The 20,947-nt window shown below is 38.9% G+C and overlaps 1 protein-coding gene across 1 annotated transcript in view; it reads right to left on the bottom strand.

Moving 5' to 3' along the window:
* Positions 1–20,947, bottom strand: part of lrpprc (leucine-rich pentatricopeptide repeat containing) — a 154,880-nt gene that overhangs the window by 80,553 nt on the left and 53,380 nt on the right. The window contains exons 12-18 of the mRNA XM_068045217.1: positions 7,712–7,830; positions 7,023–7,116; positions 6,206–6,275; positions 3,295–3,322; positions 2,650–2,707; positions 2,006–2,112; positions 1,721–1,798 (exon numbers count right to left, since the gene is read on the bottom strand). Coding sequence (XP_067901318.1) covers positions 1,721–1,798; positions 2,006–2,112; positions 2,650–2,707; positions 3,295–3,322; positions 6,206–6,275; positions 7,023–7,116; positions 7,712–7,830 — 554 coding nt within the window. The remainder of the gene's footprint in view (positions 1–1,720; positions 1,799–2,005; positions 2,113–2,649; positions 2,708–3,294; positions 3,323–6,205; positions 6,276–7,022; positions 7,117–7,711; positions 7,831–20,947) is intronic.

Below are 20,947 nucleotides of genomic sequence, written 5' to 3'. Positions count from 1 at the left end.
CCTTATCCACAAGTACCTTAAAACTTATGGAATTATGGTTACTGTTCCCGAAATGCTCCCCTACTGAAACTTCGACCACCTGGCCGGGATCATTCCCCAATACCAGGTCCAGTACAGCCCCATCCCTAGTTGGACTATCTACGTATTGTTTCAAGAAGCCCTCCTGGATGCTCCTTACAAATTTTGCCCCATCCAAGCCCCTAGCACTAAGTGAGTCCCAGTCAATATAGGGGAAGTTAAAATCACCCACCACTACAACCCTGTTACCTTTACATCTTACCAAAATCTGTCTACATATCTGCTCCTCTACCTCCCACTGGCTGTTTGGAGGCCTGTAGTAAACCCCCAACATCATGACCGCACCCTTCCTATTCCTGAGCTCCACCCTATTGCCTCGCTGCATGACCCCTCCGAGGTGTCCTCCCGCAGTACAGCTGAGATATTCACCTTAACCAGTAATGCAACTCCCCCACCCCTTTTACATCCCCCTCTGTCCCGCCTGAAGCTTCTAAATCCTGGAACATTTAGCTGCCAATCTTGTCCTTCCCTCAACCAAGTCTCTGTAATAGCAACAACATCATAGTTCCAAGGTGAACTATGAACAAGTTTTGCTGGAAAGAATATAATTTCAAGTAAACACCACAGGGGATTTGACTTAAGAGCTAATCTTTGCTGTGACAAGACAGAATTGATGATTACCATGGGACTTGCTTGGAAAAAAGAGTTGATTTTCACTTTGAACTGCTTAAAGATGCAGATCTTCGGACTAAGAGGGGCAGGTGGAATCAAAATATGGACCAGCAAGGAGATCAGAAGAAAAAACAGACAACTGTTACCTCTCTTTAAAGACTCCCTGCTACAAAAACAAAAGCCTGTATGAAGTTGTATTCTTGCCTCTTATATTTTGGAGAACTCCTGAATGTTTGCAGAAACCTTGCATCTTTAAAAAGGACTTTGCATCGAATGTGTGAGAACTGACACTTTTGTTGCTACACACCTGATGGAAGACCTATGTGAAGCCTTCTGCAGTTGAATTTCTTTGACCACCTACCAAAACAGACTGTTCATCAACATCATCTGGAAAGATTCCTAGTGGCAGCCCCATTCGACTTTGGGACACCTGGCCAAAACAAAGGACTTCCATATGCAGTTGAATTTTTTTTTATTCCTTCTATTTCTTTGTGACAGCTGTAAACAAAAATCCTTTTTTATCCCCCCAGTTAACCCGTTTTTGGATGTGTGTGTGTGTGTGCGTGAGGGCTGGGCTAAAAATATGGGGCTTTAATATCTCAATTCACATATATATTTACTTCATTATTGGTAAAAACTTGGTTTATAATAAACAGATTTTTTTGGTTTATTAAAGAAACCTGGTCGGTGTGCTTTATTCTGGGGACAAATAGAGTATCTAATTAGTTGTTTCAGTAAATGGGAGAATTTGCTATGTTGTGACTTGTGGAGCAGTGGGACTGAATTAACAGTGCACTCCTCCCACCTCGGTCGTAGCAGATGCTAGACACAGATCTAAGGTAGGGCCTTTCTAACTGATACGATTCAGTGACCAATCTTGTGGTGCATTTACCCATTTAGCCATCATTTCCCAATCCTCTATGTAATGCAAGTTTGGGAAGATATTTAAAAACCATACAACATATGAACATAACAATTACAGGAAAAAAAATGTATACATGAAGGAAAAGACAAATGCATCATAAACCACCTTAATTAACTCAGGGACGTGGTAAGCATCCAGCAAATTTCGAATTCCTCTGTAGATATTTGCTGGGATTACAATATCCTGGAAGAAACAAAACAAATTTAAATTAAATACTACTGAAAGAAATGTCTAGAAATTGTATAACTGGAATTACTTGAAATGTAATTTGCTTCTCTAACTCCAGCCATGTCATTAAATGAGATCTCGTGTACTTAAAAGCTACAGTTTTAAGTATAATAGATACATGTCAGACATGACATGCATTATCTAGCTAGAATGAAATGGTACCATCTTGTTCAGCTGATGAAAGTATTGTCTCAAATGCTCCTCCTTGGCCTGCACCTCAGAGTCACTCATGCTGTCAATCAAGTTATAAAGAAAATAGCCAACAGCTTCTGCAAGAAAGAAAAAAAAGATAATCACGCCACAAATTACTGAGATTGTCACATTATCAAGATTAATCTATTACAAATCATTTGTAAGCGCTTGGGTTTAAGAGTCTGAAATGGCAACAATCGTCAATGAGGCACGTGGATTGTGCTACTTAACAGCATTTACGGCAGACAACTCAGTACAAAGAATGCTAAATAGAAGCCAAACAAAAAAACTTTTGGATGTACACCAACATACTTTCAATATCATAACAGCAACATCAACATTTGGCACAAACATATTGCTTCTCAGTAAATGCATCAATTTTTTATTTAAAATTAAATATCAAAAAGCTACAAATACAAAACTGGCTCAAGTTTTCAATTAATAAGAAACCTCACATGGAGCCGAAAGATACGCAAGGGTCTTCTAAACACACATTTTAAAAATTTCACTTCCAAAAAAAAAGCAATCAGTGTTACTCCTGTAATCCTTCGAACCCCATCATTAGATAGAACAGATTTGTGGACGAGTTACAATCAAAGAAATTGAAACACTACCAGTCGCTCCTGGAGAATTCTGGCAATAACGCTCATCTTTGTACAACAATTCCGTTATCTAGGAAGACAAAATAATAATATATTGTAGGTGATAGAGGAACACAAGGACAAGCAGTGGTTGGAATTGTATTTTCTAAATAGCAAAGCACTTTTCGATAAAGGTATTAATCAACAGTACATTGTGGCATTTCATCTGTAAAGTACTGCACAGAACATTTTCTGCTCAATAGCTGACTTGCTTCAGGAAATAAACTCTGAACAAAATGTGAACATCTTCCAAGGACAGGGACTTTCTTACTTAAAAGAATCTATTTAGCTATCCTAATGCTGAATTAATGACCACATATTTTTTAAAATATAAATGTTTACAGTAACATTTAATTAATTTAAAGCTGATATGAATTAACTGAAGAATTTGCCAGAGGGTTAAAAGTGATCTCTATAAATACTACATCTCCACATAGCACTGAATCAGTGATTCATTAAAAGGCAGAAGAAAATTTACATGAAGAAAAATTAGGGTTTTCGATCTCTCTCAATATTCTACCATAATTGAAAGATGAAAATAAGAATTTTTTGATTCTAGTTTGCACTGTTCTGGTTAAACATGCAGCTAAACGAATTTAGTTATTTGGCAGCACTTACCTTGGTGAGAAAATCAATATCGTTAGACCTGTAGAGGGCAGCAAAACATCATATTTCAATTAAACACATTTTGATAAATAATCAGTTTTATATGAAGTACAGAACTGTCTAAAAGCTTTAAAAAAAAAACAAAGAAACGAGTTTTCTGAAACAAAACATCCAATTACGCCTTCCATTACATTTTAACAGATTTTTCAACTGAACTCTTACCAAATTACTGGATCAAAGTCAAAATTATGAGTGGGTGTTGTCATCAAATTAATCAAAAAATGTTTTCTTTTCTAAACTAGATACATTTTGTGCTCTTGGATGTGGGCTGTGCAGTCAGTACTCAGGGCAAGGTGTACGAGGGGTCTACAGTACAGGCTAGGAGCAAGATGGATGAGGACTGTATCAAATGAATGATGGGCACGATGAGCAAATACTGCATGGTATGGACGAGGGGTAAGGCAATGTGGACAAGGGCCATACAGTATGGATGAGAAACAAGGCAGACCACCTTCTGCTGTATTCCCATAATATGCTTTTATCCCAAATGGCGTTCCTTATTATTTCCATTTGCCTCACCAGCAGATCTATACGATGAGTTAGTTGTCAATTTACCAGTAAATCGTGGAGTGCAGTCTTATGTTGTGGACTTTTGCCAGCAACCAGCTGTGTTTAAACTGCTCAAATTCATTCACTTAACAGACTTGCAGATACGACATGGCTCTTAGCGCGGGCAAGTGGATCTGAGTCCACGAAAAGATCAGCCACGATCTTATTGAATGGCGGAGCAGGCTCGAGGGGCTGGACGGCCTACTCCTGCTCCTAGTTCTTATGATCTTCCTTTCCATTTTAGTTAAATTATTTTTGAATTTGCACAAACATAATTATTGATCATGATGCTGAGTCCCAGCAAAACTAAGGAGAGTGTGAATTCATACCCTTAAAAAGTTCTTTTTAAATAAACATTTGAAACAAAAAAAAACTTTAATTCCCATGAGATTTCCAGGAACGAGAATCAAGTACAGTTAAATGGTATGCATTAATTGCAAAGTGTCTGCATTCTTTACAAGAATTAAAATTTGTTTTCTAACCTTCTGTTATGCAAGTGAGAATAAATCACACATTTTGGGCCTCACAGTTCTAAACATTAAAGCAATTACTTAGTATTCAACAATGTTAGAAAGGTGTTCTGCTTTAATGCAGGTACTGCAGACACAACAAATTATTAAAAATGTACTTACAAAGGCAAAGTTTTGATGGTAAATTTAAGTGCATGTTACACTGAGGACTGCATTTAAGGAGACTGTGTAGCCATTTATAGCTAGTAACTTTAAAAAGCCAAGTTGTCTTACTTGTATTTCCTACAATCTCTTAGAACATGGACATATAATACGACACAACAACCATAGTATGTTTTCAGTTCAAAGGAACTGACAGTGGGAAAAACAGCACTGCTACCACTTGGTATATTTCCTGACCTATAAAATTTGCCATGCAGACCTGAACCTATGTTGAGTAAACTTGTGTCGACTGGAACATGTTCAGTTGACTTGAATGCCCAGGGCTACGGAGGATAAAGAAAAATCACCCAGAGTTCTCATTCCTGATCACTTTGCAGCAGCTCTGGCATTTAACCATACCCCAGTCACAGAGCTTTTTCAAATAAAAATTTGGCATTCAAAATTCTAAAAAGCTACTTAGCTGGGATCAATTATCTCACTTTTCAAAAGTCTCCATCTTCTACCCCTCTGTTCCTGCAGACTACCACTCCTTCTCCAACCTTCCCTTTCCCTTCCAAAATTTCAAATCCATTCATATCTCTGTTACAGCTCTTCCTGTTTGAATCCTCCAATCTGTTTCTCCACCCCCCCCACCCTTACAAGGCACCGTAATAGCTCTAATGGCTGCAAATTATTTTTTCTGTGATTGTGATCATGATGCTTTATCGCCCCTTGACTTCTCTGCAGTCTTTGATATGGTCGATCACATCATCCACCTCCAACAACTCTCCTCTGTTGTCCAGCTCAATGGGACTGCACACACTTGGTTATCTGAATGTAGCCAGAATATCTAAAGCAATGGCTCCCTTACTACCCCACACCATCTCCTTGGGTGACTTCACAGGAGCTACCCATAGCCCTTTTCTTCATTTTTTGGTGGTATCATCCGATATGTAAGCTGGCACACAGCTCTAGCTTACAGCACTCTGAAACATTTCTGCCATAAATGCGAGTCAGGAAGGTTTACTCAGTGACTTAATTACCAACAGATCAACTTGTCATTCAGTTAAACCAGAACAGACATTCAACTTTATTGTTACATACATGTGGCATGGGTTATTCAGAGCCAGCTCTCTGGAAGACTGAGCTGATATTGCAAGAGCTCCATCAAGCACAAAAATGCAGTTTTGATCCAAAATTCATTCGGTTGGTAGCGGAGGTATGTATTAGTGAATAAAGAAATTCAGGCTAAATGAATCTGTGCTCTGTCAGTAACAAATTAAAGCTTTACTATAAAAAATACAAAATGCAGTCATGCCAAAGGTTGCATCATATTTGCAACCATTTAGAATATCTGAATGATTAACCAAACAATATTGAAATGTAAAAGTATTAGCACTTCAGCGCTTCACTGGAGCATGGCATTGTAATTGCTGGTTAAATATATAAAGCACATTTCAGCAGTCAATGATGATTTTGCTACAGATGGGGCCCCTAATAAATACAAAATTATTTTTCTACTAAAATACCAAATTAAACAGCAATTGGTAGAACATTTAATTACCAATGCAAGTATTTACACAGGCCTACAACTTTAATGCAACCTAATTAATCATATCAATAACAGACAGTACTAACTGGCTCCTCAACTATTCAAATTTGTTCAAATGCTAGGATTTTTAAAAAATAGACTATCAACTTACCTTTTAAATCCTAAAATAAGACTCCCTCTGAAACTACTTAAATCCACTGCAGGATTTTTAGGTAACGACACTGCCGAGAGAAATGTGCATCAATGATTTAGAAAAATTATAAATTTAAACAGCCAGCACCAAAATCATTTTTTTCAAAAAAGAAATTATTTTAGAATATTCCACTCATTCATTTATTTTTAAAGCATTTACTTTACATTGCTCTCAAGGTGATAAATGACAGAAATTGCTTTGCAAGTCCAGCACCAAATTAGAAAAACAGCAGCAGTGTAACAACCACTGTAGATGCTATTACAAAAGGATCAGGAACCTGCATGGACATAGATCAGCTCATTTATGTAGATTACAATATCAAATACATTAGTTTCCTCGTCAATTTCTCTAAATGCTGTATATTTCTATGGTGTAATTATAATCAACTGATCACCGTCTTTTTTTTGAAAGTTCAAACGTTTTCATGAGTTAAAACATCAGAGGCAAATCAAATGTCAGCACCAGTTCTGTATTAATGATATTATTACTTGTGATGATTGCACCTTGTACTTACATTTGATAAGAAGTTGCAAAATCCTCAAGGGTGAATTTCCTCAAATCTGCTGCTGCTCCACTACTGTAACTCCACCAGAAGCGCAGCGGAAATCTCAGCAGAGCAGTAGTAGCTTGAAGGAAATTCTTGCCCTCGTGTTCAAATCAATTTGTTTTTAAATAAAGCCAGGGCATCAATATTAGATATCACAATATTTATAATGCTATTTTTAAAATAACATCTGGAAAAATGGGTCATTGTGCTGGACCTTCCAGTACTTACACATAGAATAAACCTTGTCCAAATGTCCATTTATAGCTTCTGTTCTGAGTTCAGAGGCATAAAATCCAACTGTGTTGACCAGACATCCATTTTCCTTTACAGACAAAGCAACCATCAGATCTATTCATTTTCCCTTCTTTTCACTGAATGTTAGACTTTCTTTGACCCATTAAGTAAACTTACCATGTTGTGCAAATAGCACTTAATTAAAAGGTTTAATAATTTGCCAAAGTTTATGCTATGAATACCAATTTGGCTATTTCTAAAACAAATGAATAAATCTTTTATCCAGCTACCTGTATTTAGTACCAGTGGTACAGTGTAATGCACATAATCATGAACAGCTAATAGATAAACTAAATAAAAGCAATTAAGGCAACAGCTGCATGTGAAGTTAATGAAATAAATTAAAAACAAATGATTCAAAAACAAACCTGGTGACAAAAGAATAAAATATTCTGTACATATTGCTGATGTCCCATTTATTCTAATCCTACAATATTCCTGTCGGCTTCTTTAGAGTATTAGGAACAATAACTATACTATTCTAACGCAATTTCATCAATAGCAGCAAGCTTACATAATGTGGATTTGTTCTATTTGTCGTTGCCTCGGGACATTTTACTACATTAAAGGTGCTATATAATGCAAGCTGTTGGTGTTCATTTAAAGATATTATTGATACAAACCTCAAGCTGGGTACGAGCTACCTCGACACTGTCAAATGACGACTGCACGTAGTTTGCATAGGTCTCCACATCAGGTTCTACTCCTAGATTCTGCATGGCTTTCAGTACTTCTATAGTCCCTGTAAATTAGTATAGTTATTTGTACATAACTATTTTATTTAATTGTGAATACACATATATAACAGCAGCTTATTAAATACATTTCCTTCTCTATCCACTTGAGAAATGCTAAGGTACATGCCACCCCAAGCCTTTTGTAGAACTATTTCATATGCAACACAACAGTGGACTTTTGTTAGAGTTCCACCCAAAATGTTAATCTGCATTTCCACTTCAGATGCTCACTGCTGTATTTTTGCAGCACTTTGTTTTTTTATTTACAAAAATTGAATTCAAGCATGGTCAACACATTTAAACAGTGTCACATTTTTGCCCTAGTTGTCCACCTCCAAGTGCTAAGTGGAATGACCCAGGGATAAGTGCTAGGATTTAGATTAAAAATCCCAATGAAAACTGACCAAATTCACAGGTAGTAGGGATCAATAATTCTGAGAAACTAGCCAAGGACCTACAAACTGAATTACATAAAATACGTTTAACATATACATGTTAACTATGTGAGTGGACAAAACCATGACAGATGACATTTAATACAGACCAGTGCAAAATATAACTAGTAGGACGAAAAAAACTTCATGAATGGTGTTGAATGAAAGCACGGGCATTTACAGAGCGCCTTTCACATTCAAAGGACATCCCAAAGTGCTTTATAGTCATGAAGTATTTTGGAAGTGGAATAACTGTTGTAATATAAACAAAAGAGGCAACTACTTTGTGTGTTACAAGGTCCCACAACAAGATAAATGAGCAACTAATCTATATAGGTGATGTTGATTGAGTGGTAACTATCAACCAGGACACTGGGAGAACTCCATTGCTCTTCTTGGGAAAAAGCCACGGGATGTTTTACGTGCATCACAAGTGCAGATATGGTCCTTGGTTTAATGCTTCATCTAAAACTAACACTGTAGTTAAAGATGAAGTTAAAAGGCATCATAGAATCTTAACACTTGATACTTAACAAATCAATCACTCTGGAGAAGCATTCAAAACAAAGAATAATTATGAACTGTTTAGTCAGTATAGTGGAGATCAAGTTGAAGGAAGCCATTCTCAAACTGTCAAATGCTGTCATCAGGACTTGCCTTGAGTACTGTGTCCAGTTCTAGTCAGTGAGACACAAGCTCTGAAGGCAATGCCCAAGACAGCCACAACATTAATCTGTAGCGTTAGAGGATTGACCTTTTGGGATTTGGCCTTTTTAAAGTCGTGAAAGAAGGTAATGGAGTGAACCTCAGAGACATTTAAGACAGTAAACAGTATAGAACAGATAAATTCATACCATCACTGCAATTAAACCATTACAGAAGGACAAGGGAGCACAGGTTCAGACAAGCAAAATCAGAACTGCTGTGCTTCTTCGCAGCAAGTAAATCAACTAGTGGAATAGACTTCTGGTATGTTGTGCAGGTTATAACCCTAGGATCATTTAAGAAACATTTGGGTGGTGCATGGGGCTGTGGGGTGGGAAAATAGGTTCCCTGGATGGATGAGTTTAGATGGACCAAATAACCCTTCAGCTCCAAATTCTGATTTTTAAGATTAAATGTGCATTTGCAAGATCATGGGCTCAAATCACAGATTAGCAGTGAGAAATTAAGAGTTGGGGATAATAACAACTATATCCTCCATATCACCCCACCTCTACAACAGTTCTTTTAGGGCAAGGAACAGAAGAGGAAGAACATCCTTTACTGAGTTGAATGAACGTTTTGACTCTGTGTAGTGATGCATAAAATCACAGCTGTAAATCAACAGGTCAAGGAAACATTTAGCACATTTTGACAGCCACTGTCCAATCTAAAGCAGCTTTAGCTGTCATTTTAAAAACAAATTTGTTCTGAGAATTATCTACAACCTTTATACCACATTAAATTATAAAACAGCTATGTCAAGACATTTATCTATTGTCTCAGCTCTGAATCTTGCCCCTTTACATACTTCATCACGAACTACCTATTACTCACTGCAACAAAAGCAAAATAATCTCACTGCAAAAAAGTAAAACAATTAAAGGAGCTGTCCTTGGAATTTACATGCTGTTTGCAATTTAACTTGAAAGATGACTTCAAACACAAAACTTTACAGCTCACTCCCAGCATTGCAATAATGCTCTACTTCCTCTTGAATCACATCAGAAGCAAATGCAACAATTCTGTTATTAAGAGAGGACTTGTCAGCTGATGCGACATCTTCGAAGTAAGGCAGCATATGCTGTTCACAGCTCATCAGCTACCTCTGTCAGTTATTTGTAAATTTAAAATTTGCTTAAAGCTCTTCTAGCCTGGAGTGCCACCTTTAGAAAGTAAAGTAGCCTTCAATATTTTATGCAGTGCGCTACAGTGCTGATAATCCAAAGTGATTTCCCTTTGAGCACAAATGTATATGTGGGGCTAGTCACTCTAAATTAAAGTCACACCACTTTCCCTATTTTGCCCTAGAACAACTCCATATTCATTTTTGTATGTACACATTATTGTATTTTTTGCAGGGAGGAGCTGGAAGAGAGAAAATTTTAAGGAAAACCAACATATGCTTGCTGAGGCTTTTTTTTTTAAAACAGTCTGAAGGTTATTCGTCAAACTAGTCTTATACTTTAACAAAAGGGAGGGGGATTCACTAAGGGGATACTTATTAATGACCTATGTACCTAAAAATAACAATTTTAAGCTATGATTCTGGATTTTTTCACAGCAGCAGGAGATTTTTTTTTTGTATTGAATGAAGACAAAAATGTTATTCAAGTTTGCCTTGGATTCAAACATTTCAATCCCCGCATGTCCTTGCTTTGCATACTCTTCACAGTGTAATGCAGCTCAAAAAATTTTCAGGCAATTTATGAAATAAAGTTCTGCCTTTATGGCCATTGGCATTTTGCTGAAAAATAGCTTTACATTTATATCAAGCCAGATATGCTTTTGTTGTTTCATTCATCATTGTCATTAAAAAAGAAACTATGTGCAAGTTCTATCACAATTTTGAATCAGCAGCCAGCAACTTGAAATTTCAAGACAGATCTTATTTTCTGTGGATGTTCATTTCCCGCTAAAAACATATTTGTTAGCTGTAGTTATATTTACACTCAGATACCACTCAGCATTTCCACTTAATCTCAAACTAATGGCACTGTAGCTTATTTGGAAAGAACTTCTCCACTTAATGAAAAACTGCTGCTAATTAGCAGTACACAAACAATTAAGTCAGTAACCTCTCTCGATAATGACCTCATAACTACAGCTACAGAACAGATGCAGGATTACTAATCACTGTCTGAGAGGGAATAAAAAAAATGACCTTTTCTCAGACCCAAAGCTTGTTCAAAACAGATGCCAGTCAATTAAATTCTATTTAAGACCTTGTAAACAAAAAAATCCAGACAGCTTCATAATACACACAAATTATTTCTACAGCAACACGATGAACATGAAAAAATCAGAATGGTGAAAAGGGTCAACTGCAATGCTTGGCAGACAAATATCTTCGATATGAAATGCCTTAATTCAAAGCACAAACATCCTACCTTTTGGAATGAGAAAATTCCATTAAAATTACTTCACATGTTCTCTTGTGTAACTGGAGAGGTTAATTTTAATCATTTCACAGTAATTTTCCAGAGCTACAATTTTACTGATGTAATTTTCTATCATTTCAAAGAGAACTGCATAGTGTCTGTGCACAAGTACAATTCACGGATTATGAAGTTGTTTTACCATAACGTTACCACCGGTCCTGATGATCATGCACTTGTTATTCTTTTAACCATACTTACACTATTTAAAACTTTTCTTTTTGGATTAATTTAAATGAACTTATAGGCATAAACAGGCAATTAGACCAGGTTTACGAACATTGCCAAACCATACCTGGCAGAAAATTGGGAAGAGGGTATGGAAGTTGTGTTCCATACCCATCTTCGATTTTATTTCCAGCATTTCTTGTTTTTATTTCAGATTTCCAGCATCCGCAGTATTTTGCTTTTATTACATTTTATTCTGATGCTTGCTTCCTATAATTTGTATTTCAGTCTCATTTCATCACCTCATAATATGTAAGTTTATAAGTCCATCCCATTGACCCTCAAAACCATCCAACCAGAACAATTTAAAAGCTAATTGTTTCTCTACCTAGGTTAACAATTCTATCTCCATTTTGCTCACAAACACTCAAAACTGCCACACAAATTGTCATTTTATTCAGTCAACATTTAGCATTATCCTAGTCCTGAATCAATTTCCAAAATACACAGCTCATTCACTGAAATTTCTGCTAGGTGTAATGGTGGCCATGCAAAATTTTCACACCATAAGCACATGAATTGTGAAAAACACTCCATATACTTAAGACCTTCAAACTTGGGATTGTGGATAGAGAAATTAATCTAATAAATACAAGCAGGACAAGTTTTTGGTGGCAGTAATGGGAGCAATTTAAGATTGAGAGTTATCACACCAACAGCATACTGGTACAAAAATACAATGTATCTGGTTACATGCAACTTTTTTCTGAAAATATATTGATACCAACAGATTAAATAAGCCTGGTGACAACCATGTCAGAAATAATGCATTTAGATCAAACAAGCTACACAGTCCAAACTTCAGGCTATTCTGTCAAAATTTTTTTTTGTTATTTGGAAAAACAATAATTCTTTTGGCATACAATGAAATTAATGTTTTCCTTCCCTCAACGTAGTTTTCCTCACATATGAGGGTCGGCAGGCGGCCTGCCCCAGGTTGAACACCTTAGAACTTAAGCACTCACCAAAGCTAACAGTTAATCTGGAAGCCCAGGGAACTGCAACATATTTTTAAATTACAGATAGGCCTTTAGAAAAACAATATAATTTTTAAAGTTCTCTTTTGCATCTTCCTGTGTATGGTGAATGCAACAGGTAGCCTACGGTTAAAAAAAGTTTCAGATCTCAATGTAAATATGTTTTCACAATAAAGAGTTCATTATTTCATATTGGCAATAAAAGTGACACAGTTTTGCACAAAATCTCAACCCAGAGATTGGAAAGATGAAATACGCCAGTGATAAAAATGCAGCCCACGGAAATACAATCAATCAGATGTAAATATATTTGTTTCCTTAACAAGTAGGAACTTTGAGATTGTCCAGTGCAGCACAGTCAAGTAGCAGGTGAGGAAACAATGTGACCTGTCAATGCAACAGGTCAAAAGAGAGCTACGCCAATAGTGGTTTAAGTACTGTATTTCAAAATGTATCGCATTGCTAAACACAGATTCTACACGTCAGACTGAAGAAAACATTTAACATTCATTGCTTCCAGCTCTGCTTTATTTGACTGACACTTCCTTCCTTGGACAAATTTTTACCCGTTACAGGCGATTCCGTTCTTAGTCCTTGTCACAATAATAATTTCTTTTTTAAAAAAGAAGAATTTTTGTTGAGCATTTACGAAATCAGAGTAACCAGAAACCAACATTTTTCTGACATTTGATAATTCATTTCTTCCTATTTAATATACTTGCGATTTAGTTTAAAAAAAAAAGATTTATCAGTGTTCGAGGCTAAGTGCTGCTTCTCTTTTTTACATTTTATAACTCTGACAAGCATAGGAACAGATGTGCCTTCAACTAACAGTGGTGAAAAGCAGTTATGGGAAAGAAATGACAGTTAAATTAAATAACAAAGAGCTAGAAGCAACAAGCCTTCATATTTTCTTTGCCTGATGTAGTGTCTAGGCTGAGACATGCGATACACTTCATAATATTTACTTCAGAGCTTTAGAGACTCAGAAGAAACCTGAAATTTGGGTGACAAAATAAAGTCAAAATTGGCTAAACTTATATTTTAAAAATTGGGAGATAAAATTGACATTTTTTAAGAAGATATAAAATTCATGCAGATTTTGATGTGCAGAAAGACAAATTAGTTTCGCAAGAAAATACACTGTTTATGAAAAAAAATCCCCTTCCTTGAACGCATGAATAATACTGAATTTTCAGGTAATCAGATGCAATTTTTTAACTAATTAACCTGCAGAAATTACATAAATCCCTCAACATGAACATGACAAACAAAACATTAAATGCACTAGTAGCCAGTATAAACATCATAAGCCTTCGGCAAAACAGGAGACCATTGAACTTGGGTGCTTTTAAGCGATACAATGGAAGCAATTGCGAGGCAGAATTTATAAATTTTACAGCGCAGAGGATGGCCATTTGGCCCATCGTGCCTGTGCCAGTTAGCTGAATGTTCTATCCACTTCATCCCAATACCTTGCCCTTTTACCAGACTGTTAGTTTTATTTTTCCCTTTTCAAATCTTTATCTGCTTCCTTTTAACAGCCAATACAGATTCTGTTTACAGCACTGTTTCTCGTTCAGTATTCCACATCCTAACAAACTTCTGCTTCAAATAATTCTAATTTCTTTTGATACTAAATTTATCCTCTCTTCTAAACAAATCACCAAACAGTGGAAATAGTTTTTACCTATTCACCGTATCAAAATCTTGTACAATTTTGAATATCTCCACCAGATCTCCTCCGTAATGAGAACTCCAGCTTCCCTAATCTTACCTTATATGCCCCCAAAAGAACAACCTGATGAATTATCTGGCAATATCCTGCAGGATCATTATAATGTGCTAGAGTTTTTATTGCAGTGGTTTTTTTCAAATAGTTCAAGAAGTGCACTAAGAAATTTTCAGCATATTTGTTCAATTTTACAATATTAAACACTGATCGCATCAATACTGTCATAGGGGATGGGGTGAAGGAGCAGCAAAAACACTGAACTGAGTCCAGGTGCTTCTTAAAAGATAGAGAGAGCAAATTAGAAGAAATATTCACCCGAAGCCACTACCATCTTCAGAGTGACACTGTCAAAATGAGAAACATCACCCACCCCTTTGACTGTAATGACAAATGGCACAGGGAGGCTAAAGCAAGAGAAGGAGCATGTTAAAAGGAAGTGTCATACCACTCAACAAAGGTTTAGTAGGTAAATTCACAATGTGATATTTTCCAGAGCCCATGCAGCCTCAAATCTAGTACAATTAGCTTCTGAAGGACAGAGATCCCACTGCCGACCATAGTGCAGCAGCTTTTGCTGACATTAGTTCAGCATGAAATCGAGCACAGCTGGTATGGCACCTACAACTCACTGTTCAGATTCACTCAAAGAACCATCACTTGAGCCAAATACAAGAGGGTTGCCACTGCCTTTAAAACTGCAGCCCAGCATGAGTTAGCCTTCAGGACAAAAACAAATGCATCTTATTGTCTCAGTCTTATAAGGAAATATAATCAAATTCAGACAACTTATGATATTATATTGCACCAATATCTATCTTGCTAAAGATATAACATATCATCTGAGACTCAATATAAAAAACCTCTATGGTGGGTCTGTCTCAAAGTCCTTTTAATTATACTAGCTACAAAGTAACATTTCCACAGCAATGCTGAACATCTTCTCTGTAGCTAAATATGTGCTCCTTGAAAAAGGACCCCTCTAACTGCGCCCGCCATGGACCCCTTTTATCTGCGCCTGCCATGGACCCATTTAACTGTGCTGGCCACAGACCCATTTAATTATGCAGTACTAGATATGGGGCTGGTGATAATTATTTAATGGCTTTATCTCTGAAATTTTATCTTACTGTCTCTCTCTCTCTTTGCCCCCTCTGTCTGTCCCCCCCCCTCACTTTGTCTCTCTCTTCTCCCCCTCTCTCTGTCCCCCTTTTTCCCCCCCTCTCTCTTTCTGTCCCCCTTCTTCCCCCCCTCTTTCTCTGCTCTGTGTCCCCCCCCCCCCACCCCTTGCTCTTCACTACCCTCTCCCCATTGCCTGCTCCCCACTCCTCGCTCTCCACTGCCTGCTCTCCACTCACCATAAACGTGAACTATAGAACTATAAAGGCAGGCTGTGAACGCTGCCTCTAGGCTGGGCGCAGCCATATGCGTGGGAGCGAGGTCCTAACAAACCTATAGCTACCCGCTGAGGTGCCTGACATTCCAGCAGTTTACATCCATGGGCCAGATGGAAACCTTTGGAAGGCCGGACTCCTGCCCACAAACCATACGTTGGACAACCCTGTTCAAGTTAGCGGACCTGCAGTTTATCCAGAGAGGATATTATTGTGCGAACGAGAAAGACTCACGGTTGGTGTGTTGCCTCCCAGGTGCCAGGGTTCGTGATGTCTCGGATCGTGTTTTTGGGATCCTTAAGGGGGAGGGGGAGCAGCCCCAAGTTGTGGTCCACATAGGCACCAACGACATAGGTAGGAAGAGAGATGGGGATTTAAGGCAGAAATTCAGGGAGATAGGGTGGAAGCTTAGAGCGAGAACAAACAGAGTTGTTATCTCTGGGTTGTTGCCCGTGCCACGTGATAGCGAAGCGAGGAATAGGGAGAGAGAGGAGTTGAACATGTGGCTGCAGGGATGGTGTAGGAGGGAGGGTTTTGGTTTCCTGGATAATTGGGGCTCTTTCTGGGGTAGGTGGGACCTCTACAAACAGGATGGTCTTCACCTGAACCAGAGGGGTACCAATATCCTGGGGGGGGAGATTTGCTAGTGCTCTTCGGGGGGGTTTAAACTAATTCAGCGGGGGACTGGGAACCTAAATTGTAGTTCCAGTGTACAGGATGTTGAGAGTAGTGAGGTCAGGGATTTGTTTACAAGGACGCAAGAGGGCACTGGCAAGCAAGAACTTGGTTTAAAGTGTGTCTACTTCAACGCCAGGAGCATCCGGAATAAGGTGGGTGAGCTTGCAGCATGGGTTGGTACCTGGGATCTCGATGTAGTGGCCATTTCGGAGACATGGGTAGAGCAGGGGCAGGAATGGATGGTGCAGGTTCCGGGATTTAGATGTTTCAGTAAGAACAGAGAAAATGGTAAAAGAGGGGGGGGGGGGGGTGTGGCATTTTTAATCAAGGAGAGTATTACAGCGGCAGAAAGGACGTTTGAGGACTCGTTTACTGAGGTAGTATGAGGTTACTGAGGTTAGAAACAGGAGAGGAGAGGTCACCCTGTTGGGAGTCTTCTATAGACCTCCGAATAGTTCCAGAGATGTAGAGGAAAGGATAGCGAAGATGATTCTCGACAGGGGCGAGAGTAACAGGGTAGTTGTTATGGGGGACTTTAACTTTCCAAATATTGACTGGAAATACTATAGTTCGAGTACTTTAGATGGGTCAGTTTTTGTCCAGTGTGTGCAGGAGGGTTTTCTGACAGTATGTAGACAGGCCAACCAGGGACCACATTGGATTTGGTACTGGGTAATGAACCCGGCCAGGTGTTAGATTTAGATGTAGGTGAGCACTTTGGTGATAGTGATCACAATTCGGTTAGGTTTACCTTAGCGATGGGCAGGGACAGGTATATACCGCAGGGCAAGAATTATAGCTGGGGGAAAGGAAATTATGATGCGATTAGGCAAGATTTAGGATGCGTAGGATGGGGAAGGAAACTGCAGGGGATGGGCACAATCGAAATGTGGAGCTTATTCAAGGAGCAGCTACTGCGTGTCCTTGATAAGTATGTACCTGTCAGGCAGGGAGGAAGTTGTCGAGCGAGGGAGCCGTGGTTTACTAAAGAAGTTGAAGCGCTTGTCAAAAGGAAGAAGAAGGCTTATGTTAGGATGAGACGTGAAGGCTCAGTTAGGGCGCTTGAGAGTTACAAGCTAGCCAGGAAGGATCTAAAGGGAGAGCTAAGAAGAGCAAGGAGAGGACACGAGAAGTCATTGGCGGATAGGATCAAGGAAAACCCTAAGGCTTTCTATAGGTATATCAGGAATAAAAGAATGACTAGAGTTAGATTAGGGCCAATCAAGGATAGTAGTGGGAAGTTGTGTGTGGAATCAGAGGAGATAGGGGAAGCGTTAAATGAATATTTTTCTTCAGTATTTACAGTAGAGAAAGAAAATGTTGTCGAGCAGAATACTGAGATTCAGACTACTAGGCTAGATGGGATTGAGGTTCACAAGGAGGAGGTGTTAGCAATTTTGGAAAGTGTGAAAATAGATAAGTCCCCTGGGCCAGATGGGATTTATCCTAGGATTCTCTGGGAAGCCAGGGAGGAGATTGCAGAGCCTTTGTCCTTGATCTTTATGTCGCCATTGTCGACAGGAATAGTGCCGGAAGACTGGAGGATAGCAAATGTTGTCCCCTTGTTCAAGAAGGGGAGTAGAGACAGCCCTGGTAATTATAGACCTGTGAGCCTTACTTCGGTTGTGGGTAAAATGTTGGAAAAGGTTATAAGAGATAGGATTTATAATCATCTTGAAAAGAATAAGTTCATTAGCGATAGTCAGCACGGTTTTGTGAAGGGTAGGTCGTGCCTCACAAACCTTATTGAGTTTTTCGAGAAGGTGACCAAACAGGTGGATGAGGGTAAAGCAGTGAATGTGGTGTATATGGATTTCAGTAAGGCATTTGATAAGGTTCCCCATGGTAGGCTATTGCAGAAAATACGGAAGTATGGGGTTGAAGGTGATTTCGAGCTTTGGATCAGAAATTGGCTAGCTGAAAGAAGACAGAGGGTGGTGGTTGATGGCAAATGTTCATCCTGGAGTTTAGTTACTAGTGGTGTACCGCAAGGATCTGTTTTGGGGCCACTGCTGTTTGTCATTTTTATAAATGACCTGGAAGAGGGTGTAGAAGGGTGGGTTAGTAAATTTGCGGATGACACGAAGGTCGGTGGAGTTGTGGATAGTGCCGAAGGATGTTGTAGGGTACAGAGGGACATAGATAGGCTGCAGAGCTGGGCTGAGAGATGGCAAATGGAGTTTAATGCGGAAAAGCGTGAGGTGATTCACTTTGGAAGGAGTAACAGCAATGCAGAGTACTGGGCTAATGGGAAGATTCTTGGTAGTGTAGATGAGCAGAGAGATCTTGGTGTCCAGGTACATAAATCCCTGAAAGTTGCTACCCAGGTTAATAGGGCTGTTAAGAAGGCATATGGTGTGTTAGCTTTTATTAGTAGGGGGATCGAGTTTCAGAGCCACGAGGTCATGCTGCAGCTGTACAAAACTCTGGTGAGGCTGCACCTGGAGTATTGCGTGCAGTTCTGGTCACCGCATTATAGGAAGGATGTGGAAGCTTTGGAAAGGGTGCAGAGGAGATTTACTAGGATGTTGCCTGGTATGGAGGGAAGGTCTTACGAGGAAAGGCTGAGGGACTTGAGGTTGTTTTCGTTGGAGAGAAGGAGGAGGAGGAGAGGTGACTTAATAGAGACATATAAGAAAATCAGAGGGTTAGATAGGGTGGATAGTGAAGAGTCTTTTTCCTCGGATGGTAATGGCAAACACGAGGGGACATAGCTTTAAGTTGAGAGGTGATAGATATAGGACAGATGTTAGAGGTAGTTTCTTTACTCAGAGAGTAGTAGGGGCGTGGAACGCCCTGCCTGCAACAGTAGTAGACTCGCCAACTTTAAGGGCATTTAAGTGGTCATTGGAAAGACATATGGATGAAAATGGAATAGTGTAGGTCAGATGGTTACACAGGTCGGCGCAACATCGAGGGCCGAAGGGCCTGTACTGCGCTGTAATGTTCTAAATTCTAAATATTGTACGCCCTTAATAAAACCTGATGTTTCTCAGACTGTTGGATAAGTATTAATGGCATCAGGTGATGAGAATCAGAGAGAAAAAAAACAAATTGTCCTAAAGTTACAACGACAATTTGCTCACGCGACTTATCAAAGGCTAAAACTCCTGCTATAGGATGCAGGTGTGGTTGATGAAGAGCATACAATGCTAATAGAAGAGGAGATTAGTGAGAAATGCGAAATCTGTGAAAATTATCGAAGGGTGCTGCCACATCCTATTGTAAGCCTTCCATTGGCGTGTGATGTTAATCAGGTAGTTGCCATGGATCTAAAAGTACGGGACAAAGACAAAAACATTTTCATCCTACATTTTAATCTCCCTGATGACCAGATTTAATCTTTCTACAATAAGACTTGTCCAAGAAGCGTGGTCCATAAACTGGCAAAATGGGGTGAAAGAGTGGAAAGTAAGAAAGCGCAGTGCAAGTAGTGACAGCGAGTAGAGGGTGTAGCTTGAATAGATTAGACAATGAAATACAGGCTAGAGAACAATCTCGCATCAGAACTAGAAGCAGAAGTCCTGCTGGCCATGAAGTACTGCTGGCTGCCAATAAGAGGGGCAAAACAGAGAGAGTTAGATAGTTGGGAGACTTTGGAGTTTATTCTGAGGTACCAGATAAGGGTCAACCAGCTTTGTTGCACAGGTGGATTCATACTGAAAAACTCCTTGCAGATGGGACTTAAAAGACTAAAGTAAGGCTACTTGCTAGGGGTTTTGAAGAACAACTGGTGATACAGATGTTAGAGCAAATTGGAAAAGTAATCTTAAAATCTTTTAGCTCTTTAGGCCACTATTCATGGGAGTATAGATCAATTGACATATAAGCTGCATTTCTACAGGGCGATACTTTTCAGAGAGAGATATTACTGAAACCGCCCAAAGAGGCAACAAATTCAGAAGGAGAACGATGGAAACCAAACAACTGCGTCTATGGCCTGAATGAGGCTTCCAGGGGCTGGTATTTTTCAGAGAGATGCGTTTTGCTGAAAATAGGTTGTGTTAAACTCAAAGCTGCTCCTGCAATGTTTTATTGGTATTATAGAGGAAAACTTTCAGGCATCTGATGATTTATTATCGGGTGGTACTGCAGAATTTGAGAAATGCATTATTAATAAGATTAGAGTAAAACTTCAAATTAGGAGCCAGGCTTGTTGGGCTCTTAAATATATTGGTTTGGATATTAAGCAGAGTAAGCCTGGAATAACTTTAAATCAAAACCCTATGTTACTCCCAACCCAGTTAATCGTAACTGGTCATCACAGAAAGATGTTCTATCTAAAGAAGGGATAGTGCAATTGTGAAGCTTGATTGGTCGGTTGAAGTTGTTAGGCACTCAGATCAGACCAAATCCTAGTACTGATGTGTCGGAGTTAAGTACTACACCCTCAAGTAGAGAATGTCTAAGGGCAAATCAAGCATTAAGAAAGTTAAATCTGGATAAATACATACTTAAGTTCCCATCTTTAGGTGACCCCCTAAAAACATAAAGCTAGTTATTTTTGGCGATACTTCACATGCTAATCATCCTGATGGA

Source organism: Heterodontus francisci, chromosome 13 (genome assembly GCF_036365525.1).
Source record: "Heterodontus francisci isolate sHetFra1 chromosome 13, sHetFra1.hap1, whole genome shotgun sequence".
Classification (NCBI taxonomy): Eukaryota; Metazoa; Chordata; class Chondrichthyes; order Heterodontiformes; family Heterodontidae; genus Heterodontus; species Heterodontus francisci.
Note: the sequence above shows the minus strand (reverse complement) of the source record. Positions and strands in the feature narration are given on the sequence as shown.